The sequence below is a fragment of the Camelina sativa genome, chromosome 14 (genome assembly GCF_030686135.1).
Source record: "Camelina sativa cultivar CO46 ecotype springtype chromosome 14, ASM3068613v1".
Classification (NCBI taxonomy): Eukaryota; Viridiplantae; Streptophyta; class Magnoliopsida; order Brassicales; family Brassicaceae; genus Camelina; species Camelina sativa.
In genome coordinates this window covers 18480634-18502226 of record NC_141893.1, presented here as the reverse complement: position 1 = coordinate 18502226, position 21593 = coordinate 18480634, and the positions used below count along the sequence as shown (strand labels likewise).

General features: G+C 30.5%; 3 protein-coding genes and 1 long non-coding RNA gene across 5 annotated transcripts; 1 reads left to right on the top strand and 3 right to left on the bottom strand.

Annotated features, from left to right (window-relative positions):
• Positions 1–294: 294 nt before the first annotated feature.
• On the top strand, positions 295–2181 carry LOC104742066 (receptor homology region, transmembrane domain- and RING domain-containing protein 6-like). Its single transcript, XM_010463020.3, has 4 exons — positions 295–551; positions 711–941; positions 1027–1428; positions 1532–2181. The coding sequence occupies exons 1-4, from the start codon at positions 431–433 to the stop codon at positions 1807–1809; spliced, it is 1032 nt and encodes a 343-aa protein (XP_010461322.2). The 5' UTR covers positions 295–430; the 3' UTR covers positions 1810–2181.
• Positions 2182–2240: 59 nt separating this feature from the next.
• LOC104742067 (protein disulfide-isomerase 5-2) lies at positions 2241–4781 on the bottom strand. The gene is made up of 5 exons (XM_010463021.3): positions 4314–4781; positions 3984–4087; positions 3216–3586; positions 2794–3101; positions 2241–2715 (listed from the first exon to the last, which is right to left on the bottom strand). The coding sequence occupies exons 1-5, from the start codon at positions 4521–4523 to the stop codon at positions 2404–2406; spliced, it is 1305 nt and encodes a 434-aa protein (XP_010461323.1). The 5' UTR covers positions 4524–4781; the 3' UTR covers positions 2241–2403.
• A 1259-nt stretch (positions 4782–6040) lies between these two features.
• On the bottom strand, positions 6041–7367 carry LOC109128861 (uncharacterized). The gene is made up of 3 exons (XM_019235985.2): positions 7173–7367; positions 7008–7083; positions 6041–6570 (listed from the first exon to the last, which is right to left on the bottom strand). Exons 1-3 carry the CDS (start codon positions 7194–7196, stop codon positions 6143–6145), a joined length of 528 nt encoding a protein of 175 aa, XP_019091530.1. The 5' UTR covers positions 7197–7367; the 3' UTR covers positions 6041–6142.
• A 10967-nt stretch (positions 7368–18334) lies between these two features.
• Positions 18335–21290, bottom strand: LOC104742065 (uncharacterized). 2 transcript variants are annotated; one of them, XR_760424.2, is made up of 3 exons: positions 20756–21290; positions 20120–20669; positions 18335–20006 (listed from the first exon to the last, which is right to left on the bottom strand). It is a non-coding gene; the product is annotated as an uncharacterized LOC104742065 (long non-coding RNA). The 2 variants fall into 2 exon arrangements; XR_015580713.1 differs by lacking the exon at positions 18335–20006 and having other exon boundaries at positions 20368–20669; positions 20910–21140.
• Between the last annotated feature and the right edge of the window lie 303 nt (positions 21291–21593).

Below are 21593 nucleotides of genomic sequence, written 5' to 3'. Positions count from 1 at the left end.
TTTTATCAATTGTATTCAAAGTTACACTAATCTAACTTAAAACCAGAAAATTATTAATTTGTAGTGAATATTGATAGAAGTTTTAGTAAAAATGTAATACTAGTACTATTCTAAAATAAACATGTGAATTTGACGGCACATTTTTGCAACTTCCCACGCTGTACGGAATCGAGTTGACTAAATATACTTTGAATATATAATATTTGATTAAAACATATTAATGGTGAAACACATGGTATTATATGAAAGAAAATTCAACAATGGAAGTCTATGGGTGTGCATCTCTTCCCTTGTTGTATATCCCTAATTAATCTTTTCCAAATTTCTCTCTACACAATATATAGTTTTCACTTTGCATGTTGTTTGATTTGGCCAGTAGTGATTTATCCGTTCGAATTGGATTAAAACCCGAGGGTACGTACAGTACAACATGAACCGTAGTTGGATCACAATCCTATCTCTGTTGGTAAATTTTCAGCTGGCTTCGTCGAAAGTTTTGTTGATTGGGAAAAACACAATTCTCTCCTTTGATGATGTCGAAGCAAGTTTCAGTAAGTTTGTTTAACCATCTCTCTCTCTCTCTCTCTCTCTCTCTCTCTCTCTCTCTCTCTCTCTCTCTCTCTCTCTCTCTCTCCCTCTCTGCGTGCTTTCGATAAATGTAAAGAGTATAGTGAATGCTCTACGTACCGTATTGATTGAAATGGTTTCAGCTCCCATTATTGGAAGTTCGGTGGAATGCGGATTGTTGTACGCTGCAGAGCCTATTGATGCGTGCTCCGATTTAACGAACACAGCTGAAAAAGGATCTAAGTTTAGGCCCTCTTATGTATTGATTGTCGGTGGTGGCTGTAGTTTTGAGGAAAAAATTAGAAAGGCGCAGGAAGCTGGATACAAAGCTGCTATTGTCTATAACGATGCATACGATGAGCTCTTAGTACATAGTAAGCTCATTTAAGTATATATATAAGACATCTTAATACGATGGTTGGTTTGGTTTTTATAATCTTGGTAAAAAACAATATGTAGTGGGAGGAAATTCATCTGGTGTGCATATACACGGCGTGCTTGTTACAAGAGCGTCAGGAGAAGTACTCAAAGTGTACGCAGGTCGAAGCGAGATGGAGCTTTGGCTCATCCCGGAGTTCGGGACTTCATCATGGTCAATCATGGCTGTCACTTTCATATCTTTGTTCATCGTGTCTGTTTTTCTCGCCACTTTTTTCTTTGTCCGTAGGCGTCTGCATGTGACGTCTTTATCCCGTGGCGGCGGCCTAGGATTTTCTCGCATACCTTGTAGTTCAGTACAACGGATACCGACTGAAGTGTTTTCAGGTGTTTTTGAATTTGGTTCGACTTCGATTACTTGTGCTATATGCATTGATGATTATTGCCTTGGCGACAAACTCAGGATCCTACCTTGCCAACACAGTAAGTCCATTTTGTTCTCTTTAAAAAGAGGGTTAATTGATTATGTTTGTTCACATACGCTTAAACTGGTTTGTTGTCTTCTTTTGTTTTGTTTTGGACTTAGAATTCCATGCTTTGTGTATCGATTCTTGGCTCGGTCATTGGAGATCGTATTGTCCGGTTTGTAAACATGATGCAAGAGTAGCAAAGGGTGATCCACCCGCATCAGAACAGACACCTCTACTTTCGCCTAGCCTGAGCATCAGACAAGAGCCTCTCTCTCGTTCCACTGCACCGCATCCACACACAGTTCCTATGTGCCCCACACAATATCTCAGGAACGCCTTTTCCAAAAGATTTACAAATATAATAACAAGCCCGGTCAATACACCACCAAGCTAGGTTTGGTCGTCAAGATTGCTTGAGCATTTGCCTCACCAGAGTGAGTTGGTCAGGTCTCTCTCTTTTTGCCTCTGCTAATTCTCTTCCAGGCTGCTTAAGTAAACCATAGAAGCTAATAAACCATGTTAACAAGAGCTGTGTCACTCTGCAAGACTCAATAGACTCCCACCAAGATTTCCTCAAAGTTGCAATGTGATACCGTGTCGCAACCAGGTTGTAAATACAGAGTGAAACCTGTTTGGCCTTATTTTTTACCTGCTTTGTTGTGTATGGAACATGACATGAGTGAATTTGAAAAGTGAGCATATGTGATGCGTCTTTGTAAATCAGTACCACTGAGTTAACTTTGTAACTTACGTAGTTGTGTCGTAACTGCTTGATTGGTATACCCAAAATCAGTATCTAGCACCAGAAACTAATGCATATGGCAATTAGAGGACCAATATGATTCATAACTAAAAAATAAATAACTGTGTGTAGATAGGGTGAAACATAAAAATGCTCCGAAAACAAAATAAAAAAGACTGTAAACTATTCAAGTTAGCTTCAAGTGTAAAAGCAAAAAAAACATACCACATTCAAGTTGTAGCAAAACTAGTCCTCTTTTTTGTCACTAGCCGTAATCTCACTGGTTTCACCTTCAGGGACACTAGTGGTCTGATGAACTCTTTCGTGGGCTGCAGGAGGCTCCTCCACTTGACCGAGGCTCCGTAGCATCATAATGACGGCAACCAAGAACACAATGACGTACACTGACCTGATCCCAATCATTGAGTTAATGAATCCCATCAAAGATGGTCCTTTGAATTTCTTCTTCTCTGTTCTTCCTTCTCTATATCCCTCTAGAAACCGAGAGACTTGAGTCAAATGATCTTCCTCTTGGCTAATGGTCTCTATGCCAGTCACCTGCATATCGTATATTATTAATACAGAGACTTAACTCCAATTGACTTGTCATTCAAGTCCTAAAACCAATTTTGTTACCTGATCATACTCCTCATCCCCATCCCATACAACAATCTTAGGCAGCTGTGTCTTCTTGTCAACATGAAACGAGTCTGCGAACTCTTCAAACTGCTCTACACCAACGTAGCCAAAAACAAGGTCACGGTTTGCATGAGCAGCTGCTCTCAGTGCTTTAGTCAGTTTCCCTAAGCTTTCGTGAGTTTCATCTTCCACAATTGTCAAGACAATCTTTCTCTTATCGTCCTTCAGCAGCTTCAAGGTGTCCTGGTTAATTGGCAGAATCAAAGGAAGGAAACTTTGTTTCACAAACTCCTCCAAGAATCCATCTGCAAACGAAAATTATACAGTCAATCTATTTACTATTAGAAAGTTCTCAGCACTAGTTTACTAGGATACATGAGGTTACTCCTTTAAGATAACCAAAAGAAATAAAAACTGACCTTCAAATGGGCCATAGAAGACGCTATGCTCATTGTACGATGGATGTTTGGCAACTAAAGCAGGAGCCTTATCGAAATCATAGGAAACCATTACATCTTCTGAAGCATCCTTGGCAACAGCAAACCATGCCTTCTTCTTATACTTCGCACCTAATCCTGATATCAACGATTCATTCAAACCAAACCCGATAAACACAGGGAAGAAAGTCCCAGCATCTTCAACAAACTCCTTGACGGCTGAGTCTGACTCAAGAACTGCAACATCTGGAGCAACAAACTTCTTCAAGTAACGGACGAGCAAATCTGCTTTCCTTGGTCCATAGTACTCCATTGGAACTCCATGGTTATAGAGCATGAGAGTCGGGAATGCACTGCGAAAAACAAAGGCCGATCAGCCAAATAAGACTTAAACTTGAAATAGAATACATGGCCAAATCTGCAAAAGAACACTTCACCAAACCTAAGGTAAAACATAAAAATTGAAACTTTTCAGACTCCTGAGTAAAGCAATAGATCAGCAAAAATAAACCGAAAAATCAAACTTTTGAGCCTCCCGGATCCAGAAATTTGCTTAAGTGATTTCAGAACACTAGGAAAGTCTCAAAACTCAAAGAACATATGAACTATACTTCATATGTTCTGTCCCTAAAGTGAGGTTGTTGTCCTGAATCAAGAAATTTGCTAAAGTGATTGCAGAACTCTAGGAAAGTCTGAAAACTCAAAAAAAAAAAAAAATAGAAAAACACATATGAAGAAGTACACACATACTCGATCTCAAGCTTCCGAGCGAGACGGGAGTACTTATCAGCATTCAGCTTCGCAATGGTGATAGGCTTCTTCAGTTTAGCAAGAATAGGAGCAGCTGCATCTAACTGCAAACACAGATAAAAAAAAAAAAACAGAACATAAGTAAGCAACAAAAACTGAAAAACCACAATGTTTTCTAGATTCAATCCAAAAAGCTACACAACTAAAAAATTGGATCTATAGAACTAAAATTCAGAGAGATCCAAAGTTGAATTTAACCAATCTTAAACCTAAGAATTCGACTAAGCAATCGTAGTACTAAAGCAGAGAGCTTAAACAAAAAAAAAGGACCTCAGGGTTAAGACGCTTGCAGTGACCACACCAAGGAGCATAGAAATCAACAAAGATGCAGTCGAAAGTTGAAATCGCCGAGTCGAAATTGGAATCGGTGAGTTCGAGTACTGTTCCGTCGACGGTGAATTGATCATCCGAAGAAGCAGAGAGTGAGATTGATAACGTTAGAAACGAGATCCAACAAATCATTAACTCCAACGAACGCATCTCGATGGACGACGATACCTAATTCAGTACCGATTCAAGTTTTTCTTTTTGGATTTCGCTGCAGACTGTTTAACGAGTTTTTTACTTTTTTTTTTAAGTGTGTGTTGGGTCTCAAAAGTCTTTTAGGAGAATCTTAAAAACCCAGTTTAACATATAAAGATCCTTTATAAGTAAACACAAATCACGGTTCTGTCCCCAAACTGTCGTACTGAGGTTCATGTCCTAGGCAATGTATGTATGTATCTCTCATTCGACTTTATATGATTATCCATTTGGAAATTTTAATTTATTCAAATTCAAACAAGTGTGATATAAAATAAAGATACAAGAAGTATTATTAAAAATACTCAATTTTTCTTATATTGTCTCAATTTTCCTGCTTTTTTTTTCAAAATTAATCTGATCTTATTCATTTTTTAGTTTTTTTTTACTCAATTTAGTGAGAGTTTGAGTAGTGATTTTAATTTTTAACTATTCGAAAATTTTCAAACTCGTTTTTGTTATCCGATTTTATTAATATTGCCTTAGTTCAAATACTTTTTAATATCCAAATTATTTATTTATAATCCTTATTCGTTATAAATATTTTTTAATTTCAATATACGAAACAAATATATAACTCGAAAATCAACTTTTCATATTAAAATTGTTCATGTTATGTCTTTTTTTGGGTTTGGTTCAACGGAGTACGAATTCTTCCCAATCAATAAACAAAGTTGCTTGTCACATCTAAAGTATATATAGATGTTTGTACGTGTGGTATTAATTGAAGTTAAAACGCATAATTTTCGACAGGAAGTATATTGATTACTGTGAGACTAAAGTTAAACTTCTATCTCCGGAGTATTTTCAGTTCTGAACTGAGTAATAGAGTAAATAGCTACTTGCAAAGTGAAGGTGAGGTATTATTGCCAAGTGAAAGTTTTTCGACCCCCTTTACAATTTCTCAACCCTAAATACTTATACTACCAAATTACAATTAATTAATGTTATATCAATTTAGTCCGGAAATCTCGCCTTCTATTTAATATAATAATGGGAATCTTTGACCGCGTCACCGAGCTCCGAGATGATCGCAATCCGTTCTGCCCCTCTTCACTTCTCTGCGATCAGGCTTGATGGGCCACCCCAGTTACGGCCTCGGCCCATATTGTCCGTTATTCCTAGGCCCAAACCCACAACTTGGGGTGACGGATTGGGTACCAACAATTACCATATGTTAAAATAACCATTTGTGAAGAGGTGATATATGTCTTAGTTGCAAGTTATTATATTGGGATTAGCGAGAAACTTGTATGCAGTGGGATTAACTTAAAAGTTAAAGTGGCATTGAAGCACATGTCTTAAACAATTATCGAAGTTATTTTCTTCAGAGAAACATCAGTTTGTACGTGCTTTTTCAATTGAGTGGAATTGTTTTGCTTGTTATTTAATTAAACTTTTGTGGTTTTTCGAACATATATTCCTACTTCACAAATATTTGTAGATTCATAAAGATCACAAAATAAAGCAGTTCAAGAAATGGGTTTTGAAGATTAACGAAGGAAGATTACATAAAATTCTGGAACACATCGTCTAACTAATCCTCTATCTAATACTACTAATAATTTAGAACTTTTTTACATGATCTTGCATCCTGGTTGCAAATCTCCCATAACAAAGTTCTTCGGCGGTGGTGGTGTAGGCGGAAAACTCTTAGCCGCCGGCTCATTCTGGTGGGACTTGTATAGTGGTGGTGCTGGTGGTTGCGGATGGAACTGTTGTACATATGGTGGTGGAAGAGCATTCATGTATGGTTGCGGTTGATTCATACAATAATTAGGCGGAGGATAATTTGAGAAACCGTTAGGAGCATTCATGTAACCGGACGTATATTGTTCCATCAAAAGGTCTTTTCGATTTTCCGGCTGCTTATTCGTTCCACAGTTGGTCCCTATTATAACAGCATTTTTGCCTGCTTTTGTAATCTTTTCAAGTATTATCTGTCGATCGATTTTCCCAGATACATATACCGTTTTGCTTCGCTTGTCAATCATGAAACTCACATCTGTTAAAAAAAAAAAAAAAAACAGAGTTAAATTATGAAAATATATTCGTTAAACAATTTGTGGAAGTATAGTATATAAAAGAGTGCAATATTAACAAAGTGGTTACAATATCGATTGGTTCAATAATATAAGTATATAACAAAGAAATTGAACATGTCACAGCACGCAGTCATTTTCTGAACTAAACAAAAAGTACAATGTTAACTATAGATATGAAAGGTTACTTTGATGGCTATTGTAGACTTTGGCAGATGATACATATACACACACACAAAATTATAAAAAAAAAGTTTTGGTAAGTGCAAATGATGATACACATAATTTAAATCATGTATAGATTATGATTTCAGGGAAAGAGAAAAAGTGAAGATAAAGTAAGAAATGAATGATAAAATTGAAGTTAATTAAAGGAGAAAGGTGATATAGATTATGAAACCATTAATGGTCTTGAGTAAGTTTTCCAAGGATTTCTTCCATCCCGGCATAGGAGACTCTATCTTCAAGAGACATGCCTGCACTTAAACACATAAGAATCAAACACACTTTAAAATCATAAAATGTATACACTAACTTTACAAATCTCTTATGAGTGAACGCTTACCATGTGATTGGAAGATGATTCCATCGATCTAGATCAAAGATCTTTGTTATTGTTGTTGAGGAACTGTAAGAAAAAAATAAGATTGGGGAGGTTTTTTGGGTGGTGAAGAAACGTTTGGAAATATCAATATATGATGGTAATATATAGAGGGGGTCTATGAATTTTTATTTTCCTTCATAAACATTTCTGAGATTCTTTTGGTTTCCTTATGTGTGGAATATCTTATATGGAGCATTATACATCAATACTAGATTAAGACCCGTGCTAGAGCACGGATTGAAATTCATTTTATTTCTATTGTAATTTTCATATAAAATATAATCTATGTGATTGTTTGTAACCTATTTTTGGTAAAATATTATGCAATAAAATCATATGCTAAATATGATGGCTTGAAAAAAGACACATATTTTGTAAGTTTTATATTGTTAATAATTTTAGATAAGTACCCGTGCTATAACACTGGTTAAATTTTACTTTATACAAAATTTTGTATATTTTCTATTTTAAAATAAAAATTTAATATGTTGTATTAGGTTATATATGTGAAGTTATTTCAACAATGTATATTCTACATCATGATTTCAATGTCATTATAAGACATAATTTTGTAAATTTGGTTTTTAAAAACGAGTTATTATATTATGAGTAATTTAATATATTGTTATACTTTTTGTTTTAATATACTTGGTTTCTTGAAATTCTTTCATATTATAGTGACATATTATTGACATTGCTATAACAAATCAATTTAGAGTGTTTATAGTTTCTAACTTTTATATCAAGTGTCAATATATTAAAAATATTTCAAAATAAATTATTTAAAGTTTATTATATTATATTAAATTATAAAATTCAACAAAAATATATGAAATTAAATTTAAATATTCAAATTTTGACCCGTTACTCAATAAAATTTTTTATTCAATAGATATTATTTTTACAGAATAATATTACCTAAAATTAAATATTTTATAGATTGAATTTGTTTTTAAAACTTTAACTTATGGTATATCCGAAAATAAAACTATGTTTTAATTATAATAAATAATATGATAATTTATTTGTTTCACAAAATAGACTCATATATAAATATGAAAGGTGAAGTATAATGATAATTAACAAATTAATATGTTAAGTTAGATATCAAAAGATTTTATTTGATGAATAATTTAATAAAGAAATTTAATATGGTAAGTTAGATGATATGATTCTATAAAATATTCTTTTTAAGATTTTCGGTATAACCTATTTGTAAACAATTAATCTATCAATTAATGTATAACATATTTGTAACCAACTTATTAAAATTATATAGTCTACAAAACAATGTTGTGTACTTCCGTTTTATTATAAAGGGGATATACGATATCATGTGAGACATAACAATTATCTATATTAACATTTTTAAAGTATATTTTAAGTTATATCCTTTAGTTATACTAATTTCATAGTTAAACCTTACAATTTTGACAAATAACTAAGCTCATTAAGATTGATTTGGGAAAAAAAATCATACCTAATTGGATCGGATCAGTTAACTTTTGATGACAAAAAAAAAACGTCTGTATATTCTCTCTATTCGTTGCCATTTTCATTTTAAGAAATTTGTACAAATAAACCATAACTCATATATGGGAACAAAATCGATTGGTCAAATAATATGTAAGAGTTCTTTTCATTATATATATATATATATATATATATATATCCTACTATATTAATTGGAAAGTAAAAATATGAAACTAATCTTAAAATGTGTAAAAAATTACATTCAATTGCCATTAGAAAAACTTAATTATGATTAATTAACTAATTAAATAAATATAATTAATTAAAAACGAAAATAGGGGACACATAAAATAAAATAAATTGTAGAACAGTAAATAAAATTTATTAAAATCAAAACTAATTCGTACTTTAAAAAAAATTAACAGCTAAGATTTTAGGGGGTGTTATTGGATTAAGGATTTTAATTAACGCAGGACATTAGTGGATTTAAAAGTCTAATATATTTGTGTGGACTTTCTAATGCATATAAGGTTGATTTGAAAGTCAATGATAATGTATTTTTGGTGATTGTTATAGATTTTTTAAAAGTTGTTTAAAGAAAAAAAATAAAAAATTATCCATATACTGTGTTATTCACCAAAACCATATTAAATTAACAACATTAAGACTTTTACACATGGAAGACTTCAATTAAACCATATTAGTCTTTAATAGACATAGGATTTGTGGAGGAATAAATAGACATTGAACCCAGAAAAAAAAAGTGATTATATCATGAATCCATAAAAAAAAAATTATAGATCATGAACCCAGAAAAAAAAGGTTACAGATCATGAATCCAGAAAAAAAAAAGTTACAGATCATGAACCTAGAGAAAAAAAGAAGAAAAACAAAAAAAAAACTCTCAGCAATAACACAGATCTGATGAATTAAGTGTGATTATCTAAAAAGATTGAGAAACAAAAATCAAACAATAATATGTTAGGCTAGAAATCCATTTAGAGAGAGAGAGAGAAAAAAATGAAATGCTTGAGAAAAGTGTAGTATTGTGTTTATTCATATATTAGAATCAAAGTACGTTGAAATTAAAAATCACACAAAATCCAGTGGATATTGAATAACGCTAGATTTTAATGGATTTTTTAAAATACACAATTGAATAACACTTGATTTCTAAATACATCAAAATCCTTTAAAAACCACTGTCCAATAACACCCCCTTAAAAATCTAATCGAATAAAATCTATATAACTATAAATTTTTTCAAAAAACTTTTCACGGTTAAAATTTTTATCAAAAATTAAATCCAATATAATATATAATAGTTTTGTTTAACGGCTTAGATTTTAAAAATTAATAAATAACAAATAAAAGATATAGATATAGTGTCTTATGTATTTTAAAAAATTATATTTTTAGCCACAATTTTTTAGGAAAATAAAACTAAGTTGAGATTTGAATATATTTAATGTTTGAAGGTGGTTATTACAGACAAAAAAAGAAGCCACAGAAAAAACAATGAATGTTGTTTTCAAAGAGGTTTTTCATAACTTTCACTAGCTATATTTAGTTGCTCTTTTTATATGTTAGTTATATATTTTTACATACTTCACAACTATGACAAGGATTGCGTTTAATTGACAAAGGTTTAAACAATTTTATTCATTACATGCAAATATTTTATTGACATGTTTTCAATAAACATTTTCAAAATACAAAAATTTGAATATAATCAAACCGAATTTTTAGTCACAAACATTTATAAACAACATAATAACAAAAAAACTGTTCAGTCTGCGGTTTTCCTCGGGTTAGTACCTAGTATATATATATATCGAATATCAACTAATGCTAACGTTAGGAAAATTTCGAAATCAAATGTTTATTTGGTTAGACTGTTATAAACAAAATCATGAAAATATAGCTAATAGATACTAATAAATATATACACGAAAATTAAGGATCTAAATTTTAAATCATAATTGTCAGATTTTCCAAGATATTATGCTTTCTCACCAATTTTACAAGATTCGTTATAAAACATATTTCCATCATCAATAAGAAACTATATAAATAACCTCTCACTATAAAACCAAAAATAAAAAACAGTTTATCTTTCGACAAAGTAAACAAACTTTATGCCTTTCAATAGACAAATCCTTATTTTTTTTCTGAAATTTCGATACTGTTACTTTCTATAATCAACTTAGATTTTTTTACGTCAACAGATTATGACTGCTTAAATCTAATGTCTCAATTATTGTCATATGGGTTTAGTTGATACATTCTTTTTTGTTTGTTTGTTAAAGTATTTGATTCAGCCCTTGAACGTTGGAGTTTCTGGAAATGGTTTGGGTAGACCATTTCGCTATATTCTAACTAAAGCTGGGCATGGAATGGGTATCTTTCAATTTATTCATATTCTTTACTTGACCAGACCCTAACGGATAATAGAAAAAAATTACTCATATTCAATTCTTAAATAACGGGTAGTCGAAAAAACGAGTATCCGGTAAAAAATAGTTGATCCTTTAAATACTCGACCTTTTACTTTTACCTGGAAAAACGAATACCCGATCAAAAATTGTCAATAATCGTAATAATAATTTCATATTCCAAAATCCAAAAAAAGAAAAATTCATAAATATATGCAACAAATAGTTCCAAAAATTATAAAATTACACTTTAAAAATAATATATTAATCTAATTGGGAGTTATCTAGGCTTTAACTTTAACTCTATAATATATTTATAAATTAATAATAAATAATAATAATACAAAATATTAAAGGATATTTACGGGTCGGGTAACAAAACGGGTAAAAAGATGGATATTGAAAACTAAACTAATACCCTTTACTCAGACCCTAAAACTGCAGGTTCCCTTTTTTGGGACGGGTACGAGCCGAGTAACGCTCGAATATGGGTAACGGATATTAGTGCTCATGCCTAATTCTAACACTTGCTAGCGCTTTGAATTTTTATTTGTAACAGGTTACGTTTTAACATAATTTCCGTTTGACATAATTATATTCTAAACTGGTCGAATGTTTTTTTTTGAGTTATGTCATCGGAAATATATATACATGGATCTGATTATCTATTTGTCTTCTCGATTTTCCTTGGCCGGTTATTAACATGTTAGATATATACAATTAAATCTATTGACAAACAGATTAAAGCATGAAGATAACTTCATATTTTGACATAAAAAATAATAATTTAGAATGTATTATTATTTTTCAGTTCCGAGACAAGAAAAAAAATTCTAGTCATGTGATAGCAAAAAACCCGAATTTAAAGCAAAACTGAAACTAAAAATACTAACTAATCTATAAAAAAAATGGCATATTCTTTGCTACAATTAATACTATTAATAACGTAACATTGACGTAATTTCCATTTATGATGACTTAAATAGAATTTTAAATCTTTTATATCTTGGAATATACAACTGAATACTAAATTACACAAGTATCACATGTTAAATTTCGGAAAAACTAAAAATATAATTCATACAGTTTTATTAATATCATATTAAAAAACATAAGAAACTAATGTAAAAATTAAAAATTACTCAGCAAAATTACATACATCATACATTATTACTCAAATAGTTTTCTAAATTAAATATTAAACATTTATAGTTAGGGAGTAAAAAAGAAATAAAAAATGCAGAATTCCATTCAATACCCTCTCAAAAAAAAATTGAAGAGCAATCAAAAAACAAAAAAAAATTGTAGTTAAGGGCTAAAAACTCAAAAATTTAAACCATATATAAAGCTATCTGGATCATGGATAACCCGTTTGGATCTGGACGGAGAAGGACGCGGATCCTAATTTTAATGTTTAATCTTTGGATTAGTTACCTAACAAAATTAAAAACAAAAAAACGTGAATAATCTTATTAGGAAATAATTAAACCATTACAACATACTTACCATGAAATGAAATGTGGAGTGAATAATCTTATTTCATCATTCAAATAAACATATTCTCGAATCCTATATAGTACATACCATAAAAAGTGGAACAATAATATATTGTAGCAAAATATAGTTACCTTTTGAAATTAATACAACTAGAAATTTAGAATCCTCTAAGTGGCATATTCTCCAGATATTCGAACATAGTATTAATACCTAAACAAAATCATTTACAATCTTCTACAAATCAAATTTGTTATATCATGAGTTCCTAATCTTCCCTTAAATATTACTATCATTCATTTTGATTGAACTAAAAAAATATTTTCCCTTAATCGTATATTTAACAGTTACTTACTTTCTAAGATATTTTGAGATCACCTCAACAATAAATTCGACGCCTACCTTCTTTATAAATACCAATCTTTACTCAACTTTGAGACTCATCAAGAAAATATATATTTTCACCTCATTACGATCTTTATTCGACTCTACCAAAATGCTTCCTTTGTATTCCAAAGATATGTCAAACGGTACAACACATCTTGACATAGTTTAAGTGAGGGTTCTTCAGTGAGAAAGGAAAAGCCGGTGTACCCATGAGAATGGGAAACCATCGAAAGCTTTGGCTTCACTTATGCAAGTGGTCTATTCTAGCCAACCAATCTCAGTTTATTTTTCTAATGACATGAACGACTGTATGTGGTCTTTTATTGTTTTTTTTGGTCATCATGTCTCTTTATGTACCTCTAATTTAGAAATTTAGAACTAATAGCAAAATGAGTTTTGGAAAAAATAATGGAGAAGTGGTCATATATTGTTATTCTTATCTCTCTCTTTTTTTTTCTAGCTCTAGCTTCTCTGTTATATCAGTTTTTTTTATTCTCTACATAACAAAAACTGAAAACATTGATAATTGGACATGTCAAACAAAGGCAAATGAAAAAAACGATTAGTATAAGATACATGAAATCCTGCCATCTACATTGTTAAACAATATTTGAGAGTACATGCTTAAAATTCTTACGCCTTTGAATTATTAATGGAGTCTTATTACCATAGTAAGAAGATAACTATATATACTAGCTCACTCATTCTAAACTCCTCTTTCTACAATTAAACAACTCTTTAGGGCACCTCCATTAGTTATACATGAGATGTTTTCTCTAATTTTTTAATATTAGACTAAAGACATTTATCAAGATAGAGAAATAAAAATGTCTTTGAGAAGACATTTAAGACTCTGCTGAAGAAACTCTTAAATAATATGTTATATTTTGATTGGTTCTAATTTATTTAAATTAATATTTTAAAAATAAAATTAAGTAAAGACATTTTTGAAGGGGTTGTGCGATGAGGATGGTCTAATGGAGTCACTATGCGATTCAAATTCAATTGCAAAGAATTGCGGGTGGGTGGATATATTACTTATTTCCCCATTTTTGTTCAATAACATTCTTAATTATTATCTTGAAGCCTCTCAGTACAACCAAAACTTGCGTTTGAGTGCTAAAATATTTCAAACCGAAAAAAAATATTTAGCAAGGTAGAGTTTTATAAAGGGTAAGTTTGATATAATTTTTAGTATATTTTATGGACTTATGGATTTTTTGTATACTTCGAAGAAAAAAATAGATATAATAAATTAAAATTTAATAATAAAAGCTTATAGTGCAAAATTTTCAATATAAAAAATAAATATGAAAACTAAGAAAAAATCACTTAATGTGGAGTAATAAAAATTACTACAAACAAAATACCAAACTACCAATTCACTTTGTTATTAAATAATAAAAGTTTAAATTTAATAACGGTAAATATGATAACAAGTCAAATAAAAAGTAATACTATAATGCTTTAACTAACACTTAAAAGATTTAAAATACAACAAAAATAAAATATATTCAAAATACAATTAAACAAAAAATTATCTTGTGGTGTACCCATGTTCAAACCTAGAAACAAAATGTAATCTAATATAGGTGAACCATATATAATATAATAAAAATTAAGAAGTCAATTAATTTTGTAATATTTTTATTATAACATATGATATATAAATATACTATAAATTATATTTATGTTTATTCCATACGGGAGTTCGAGAATTTATGTTTTCGTCCTGTCCCGTCCCGTTTTCAATCGAAAATACATATTTGTCTCATATCTAGAATGTCCCGTATTGGTAATGAATTCTCTTATGCAATAGGAATTTGAGAACGGGTGGAGATCATAATGGAACATGACAAAACGGAAAGAGACTTACGTCCACCCCTAAATATTTGTATTTGTCTCGAACGGGTTGTCATCGTTGTTAGCGGTTATATATCCAGTTTGATAGTTCACAAATTTAATAGAATCTAACCAATCATTTATTTGATTTAGTTTGTTGCCCATCCAACCGTTATGTTGTTCAAATTTTAAAATACTGATGAAACCATTATTTTTTTAAACATTAATAAACTAAACCAAAAAATCAAACTAAAATCTTAATTAGTATGAGTTTGACTATATATACAAAAAATAAATTTGTTTATAAACATAAACCCGCACGTAAGTGCGGGTCCAAACCTAGTACTAAATTACACAAGTATCACATGTTAAATTTCGGAAAAACTAAAAATATAATTCATACACTTTTATTAATATCAAATTAAAAAACATAAGAAACTAATGTAAAAATTAAAAATTATTCAGAAATGTATCGCGGGTTTAAATTACTAAGTTACACATATATCACAGGTTAAATAAAAAACTAATAATTTGAAATCATATAATTATAATAAAAAAAATTAAAACTATATAAAAATCTTTAAATATAATTATCATATGGTGTACTGCAGTCACAAAAAAACTAAATCGTATAACATTAATATCAAACTAAAAAGTTATAAAAGCTAAATTATTCATATTAAAATAAAAATTATCCGCGGTGTACCCCGAATTAAATCCTAGTTACGAAGTATAAATATTATTAGAAGAGAATCATTGTAGTTTTACACCATCCATTGTTCTTTTATTTTTTTAAAAGGAAATGCATGAAACAAATTGATTATTTCTATTTTGGGTTGTAATGAAACTTACAAAATATCAAAAAAAAAAAAAAAAAGTGAATTCGGCGATACATAGAAGAAGCACAAATAGCTCTGGTCCCCTTCACTCTTGAGAGTTCACAGTTCAGACGTGTTCAACTTGTAGAGATAATATTGTCATTTCTCCTCTCCAAAAAAGCCTAGTTCTGTAAGCATGGATACAAATGCCTTTTTGCCCAAAAAAAAAAGGATACAAATGCCTTTTTGCCCAAAAAAAAAAGGATACAAATGCCTAAATTCAAAGATTTTACGGAACAAATGCCCAAATCAACAATAACCCCAAAATAGTATCACTTGTACAAAATACAAATGTGTTCTTGAACATCTTGCTTCTTCCAATCCGAAAAAGACTTGTGACAATAGTTTTTGTTTTAGAGTTTGGGCCTCGGTCCATTAGTCCATAATCTACTCCTCTAGTTGAAACAGACATAGATGCCATTTGCATAAATGGTAATCGTTTTGTGAATGCGTTATTTTTGAAACAATTGGGTGGATTCACTTTTCTTTAAGTTTAACTAATGGTAGTGTAGGAATTGATACCTTCACTCGAAAGGTTTGTGATTTCGCGACAGATTTTTATTACCAGATTTTGTTTTAGTACTTATATGATATCATTTACATAATAAGCCAAATCTTTTTGTATAATTAAAAAACGAATTGTATCGTTTCGTACGCATAATAAACAAAGACGCAAACGCCAAAGAAATGGTCAAAAATCATAATATATATATATATATATATATGTGTGTTTATGATATATTTGTTCTACAAAAACGATGAAGATAAGTCGACACGCATTAGTTTACATTTTATATTTGACAAAGATAAAATTAATCATAAACTCGTTTTGGGGTCATTTTCGCATAAAATGGCTACTCAAGAAGCCCAACTTAACTTATAGGAGGATTAGATTATATTTTTGTTTATGTATAATAATATTTTATGGACCGGGTGGATTAGGTGCACGTGATTGTAATTATAAAATTAATTCACACCATTCACGCCACATTAAATATACACTTTTTTTTGTCAACCCATTATGAATATGAATATACAATCATACATATTTGTGATCACGCCAATTACAAAATTTCAATGCGGTGATGCGTGCCAACGGCGAGTGTCACGACTCACGACTAGTTTTTTCTATACATATATTTATTATCTCTATACATGTTTTCTTTTTGTGAAAAACATATATACGATTTAATTAATTATCTCTAATCTTTTTATTTCTAGATTCAGAACGGGATTTATCATAACCTATAATGGACAGGTCGATTCTTACATGTGCCAACTTCTTTCTAATATTTGAATATTATAGTAACCATATAATGGTTAATATTTTACATATATGATATATCATCAAATACGTAAGACCGATTGTATACTAAGTAAACTGTGTGATATAGAAATCGAAACGGGCTGATAAAATATTACGAGATAAGACCAGTGGCAAACGTGATATGATAAATGCTTAGATAGTGGGTACTACCGTTTCATTCTAAGAAAAATTAGTATTTAATTTCATTTTATATGTATATATGTTATTATAAAACCTTGATATAAATTAAAATTTACAATGTGACAAAAAGAAGAAAAAACAAACTAATTTATCTACTTATTAGTCGTCGGGCAACAACCCAACATACTTGGTTCCTACCACAAGAAACACGTTTTGACCAAGTTGTTATTTTCCCACCTTTTTCAAAGAAACCAGAAATAGAAGTTCGAACTTACCATAGAGAAAGTAAAAAAGAAGTTTGACAAAAATTTTGTCCAAAAATAAAATAAAAAACAAAGAAGTTTGACAAAAAAAAAAAAAAAGAAAAGAAAGAAGGAGAAAGTAAAAATAATAGCTTCAACGACCGACTTGTAGTTGGTAAAACAAAAGACAGGTGATGTTTCTTTGCAAATAAATATAGTTGGTAAGACAAAAGACATGATATGTTCTTTTTACTATAGCTAGACAATAAATAGAGAACATGAAAACCCACAATTTTGGCTGCGGCATTTCATATAAGACTTACGGATTGATCGAGTACTTTTTATCATGAAAGAATAGCTGTTTTGCTTTGCTTCATCTTTTCTCCAATTCTTTTACCTCTACTAAATTTGTCATTTTCCTATTTACTATAAGCCCGAACCAGAAAAATAGCTTAATGCAGATCTCTGCTACTAACCGTTGATAACATGATATCAATGTTTTCTAACAAAACACAAAACCCTCCATCTATGATAAGAGCTTTCCGGAATCCAAACCTCTCCAATATCAAAAGGGGAACATAGAGGGATTTGAAACAAAAGCTTCGTAGCTAATCTGAAAAAAAAAAAAAAAAAAAAAGATAATCACTACAACTAAATTATGGAAAAAAAAAATTATGTCAAATAAAGTACCAAACGGTAAAGCCTCTGGGCTACAAAGTACTCGGCAATGGTCATTGTCTCATTGATATAATTCACGAGATCATTTTTTTTTTGTCAAAGGGTTTTCATTAAGTTATGAGATCACATATATATTAACTTAATTAATAATATTTATATAGATATTGAACATAATTACCTTTTTTTTGATACAGATAATTTACTTTTTTTTTTCTGCTTATGTATTATTAAGGGTTTTAGTTTGGTCTTTTATTTTTTTTCCTGGATTATTCTATGAATTGATGAAATGTTTGTCAATATGGAAAAGGAACACGAGGAACATATGGTTAACAGCTTAAAACACTAATTGTTTAGTCATCGACGTGTATTGCATTTTTTTGGTAGCTTTTCTTCCACGATATGTTATCCTAAATGCTAACCACCTTATAATTTATATCATTTTCCTACGACAAGATATCTATTTAGCTAATCATCTATTCCACGATATGTTATCCCTAAGTTACAAGTATCTTATAATATATATTTTTAACCACTACAAGGTAGCTATTTAGCCAATCATACATCGAAATGAATATTTCCATTTGATATAACCATATAGGCAACTTACCTCAAACTATAATTACATCATTATACATGCGGATACTAAAATCCGATGTGTTAATTTTCGTAATTGTGGAAAGAGATCGGAATTGGAACTTTCGTTGATAAGCAAAAGGTTAAAGTCAAATTATATGAAATTAGATAATGTTAAATAAAAATATAGAATCAATCAACAAAATACCACAGAATGGTCTCTATTGATGATGTTGTGCCAACTGAATTTCAATACGGAAAATAAAATGTTGTGGCTAGTATATTTGTGAGAGAAGCTTGTCCAAATTTGTTGTTAGGCTTAGCTTCTCTGTTTTTATTATGCAGAAATTTACATTGTTACTAAATTATCCGATTGTAAAGAAAAATGGTTAATCTGTCTGAAGATGAACATTATTTACAACTAAGTTTTAATTTGCTATCATATATATTATGAATGATGATTTTAGTGAAGGCACGCAGTTATAACTCTCTATCACTTGCAAACACGATGAACAACACTTTTTACGAGTAACAAATACGTGACAAACTGACCACAGTAAAATTCTCATATTTCGTTATGAAAAAAGATAATATCAGACGATGACTCCACGTATGCATGTCTATCCATTGCATATTATACTAATAAAAAATTAACCAAAAAAATAAAATAAAACCCCATTTCCTCGAAATTCTTATGTAATAGTCACCTTAATATTATTATATTGACTCAATATTTGGTCTACATTAATTATATGTTCCCCATAAAATAGTTAGCAAATCCGGCTCGGATATATGTAGGTCCAACGCCTTTAGTATTTTTTATCCACCTAAAATTTTATTTCTTCATCCTGTAAAGTCCACGTTTCCAAATACAGTATAGTATAAAAAGTACAACTTTTCACAGAAAAAAAACGAATTCTTCAATCTTTTAGCCGGCAAATACAAATAATTAAACGTTTTAATGGACCAAAATTTTATAAATTAGAGGAAGAAGTAAAAATATACACTAATTTTGACATTGGAACTTGGGACTACCTCGAATAAACCCTAACAACTTGGTGAGATAAAAATTAAATATTTAGAGTATCTCCGTTAAAGAATGTAATGAAAGTATTTTAAAACAGATTTTATTTTTAATTTTGAATAAAAGTGAAATTAAAAATTTTTTTTAAGAAACTTTCATATTTCATAGGTCCATTGAAGGTTGTTAAATTTGAGGTTCTTAGAAAAATATGATGAACTAAACAGAGAATGATCTGAAGAGGTTGTTACCATGGTGATGAAGATTGGCTGATATCGAACCCATTGCAAGTGAGTATCATTCCCTAAACTAAAAGGAGATATTCCTGTTCAAAAATTAGTTGGGATCATCTCAACTGGTTAGTCAAAACCTAGATACCATGTTCTTTTCAAATGTAAAATAACTATTTGTAAAACCCAAAAAGATAATGTTACATACACGTAAAGTATACTTGTGGATACCATTAACACTAGTGAAATCATACTCAAAACGTTTAGCAGGGTCCATCAGCACTACCAAAAAAAAAAGAAGCTAAATCACATTAGAGAGAGACCATTGTGCTCTATCATATTCTCAAGTGTTGATATAAAACATAAGGGATGCAACAGAACTTCACACTAAAAGTCATTCAATAAAGGATCAAGAGATGAAGCTAATTCATTGAAAGGTTACGTTGATCACTGGCAAACAAAAACGCTATGACATGTTAAAGAAATAAGTACACTGAATTAAATAGGTAAATGGATAAAGTTGAAGGTTTTACCAGTTTGTTCTCTCATTGTAATTTAAAACATACTGTGCAAAGTTCATTCTTCTTCCATATCAAAATTCAATCTAAAAAACGACATTTAAGCGGATATTGGAGAAGGGTTTCATGAGTTGACAGTACCAACTCAGTCATAAAAAAGGCTTACTAATTCATTCTCCATACTCAATCGGACCAGCCTCAACCTGCGTCTTCAATGAGCTGTATTTCTTGGTTATAAACCTGTTCCAAGTTTGAAACACATCAAAGAGAGATTCAGACAAATGACAAATTCTACTTAAGGGCAAGTTAAGAAAGCAAAAGCTCACCTAATAGTAATTTTATACACCAGCCTATCTCTTCTCTAATCAAATTGGAACCAATTTGCTAAATTTCTAACCTTTTTCTATAAAAAATAAACATTGGTAGGATGGCTAGGAAATAAATCAAGCTAAGCTAAGAAGAGATGAAGAAAACTGAAACCTGACTCGTTCGAGCAGTGGGGCTAATGCCGAGATCCAGAAGAGAAGCAATATCACCATGCTCAACGTCTCCTCGAGAGGGCAAGTTTTTTAATTGATCAAGAGCAGCGATAGTCTTCCTAATCTCTAATTTCTGGTGGATTTGCAACAGAACCTTCTGGAAGGAAGAAGAGGAGGAGAGACAGAAGAAACAGAGAGATGGGTGAGGGAAAAGTGTTGTCTGAGATGAATTGACGGGGGGGGGGGGGGGGGGGATACGAGGGTTTTCGTCGGCGGTTTAGATGCTTCTGTCGAATCGCGAAAGTAGGAGAGAAACCACACGAAGAGGCAAAAAAAATTTTTAAAAAAAAAACATTTTTTCTCCAACCAATCATATGTCGACACAACTTGGATCCTTAGTAATCCTTAAACATCTAACATAAGAATCAATCACTAAGTAAATTTACTATTTTTTCATTAATATGATTTATTTTTTAAACGTAAGCAACTCTTAAGATATTGCTAATAACTGTTGATGGAGATACTCTTAGAGAGGTTGTCAAAATTTCTTTCTATTTAATAAAAAAACACAAATCGCAGTAAATAATATTATTAGTATTAATTAATAATAATACCTAGTAAATGTACTGTCCACCTAACACTAACAAGTTTGGTGTATCGGTCAAGTTTACATTGTCCCAAAGAA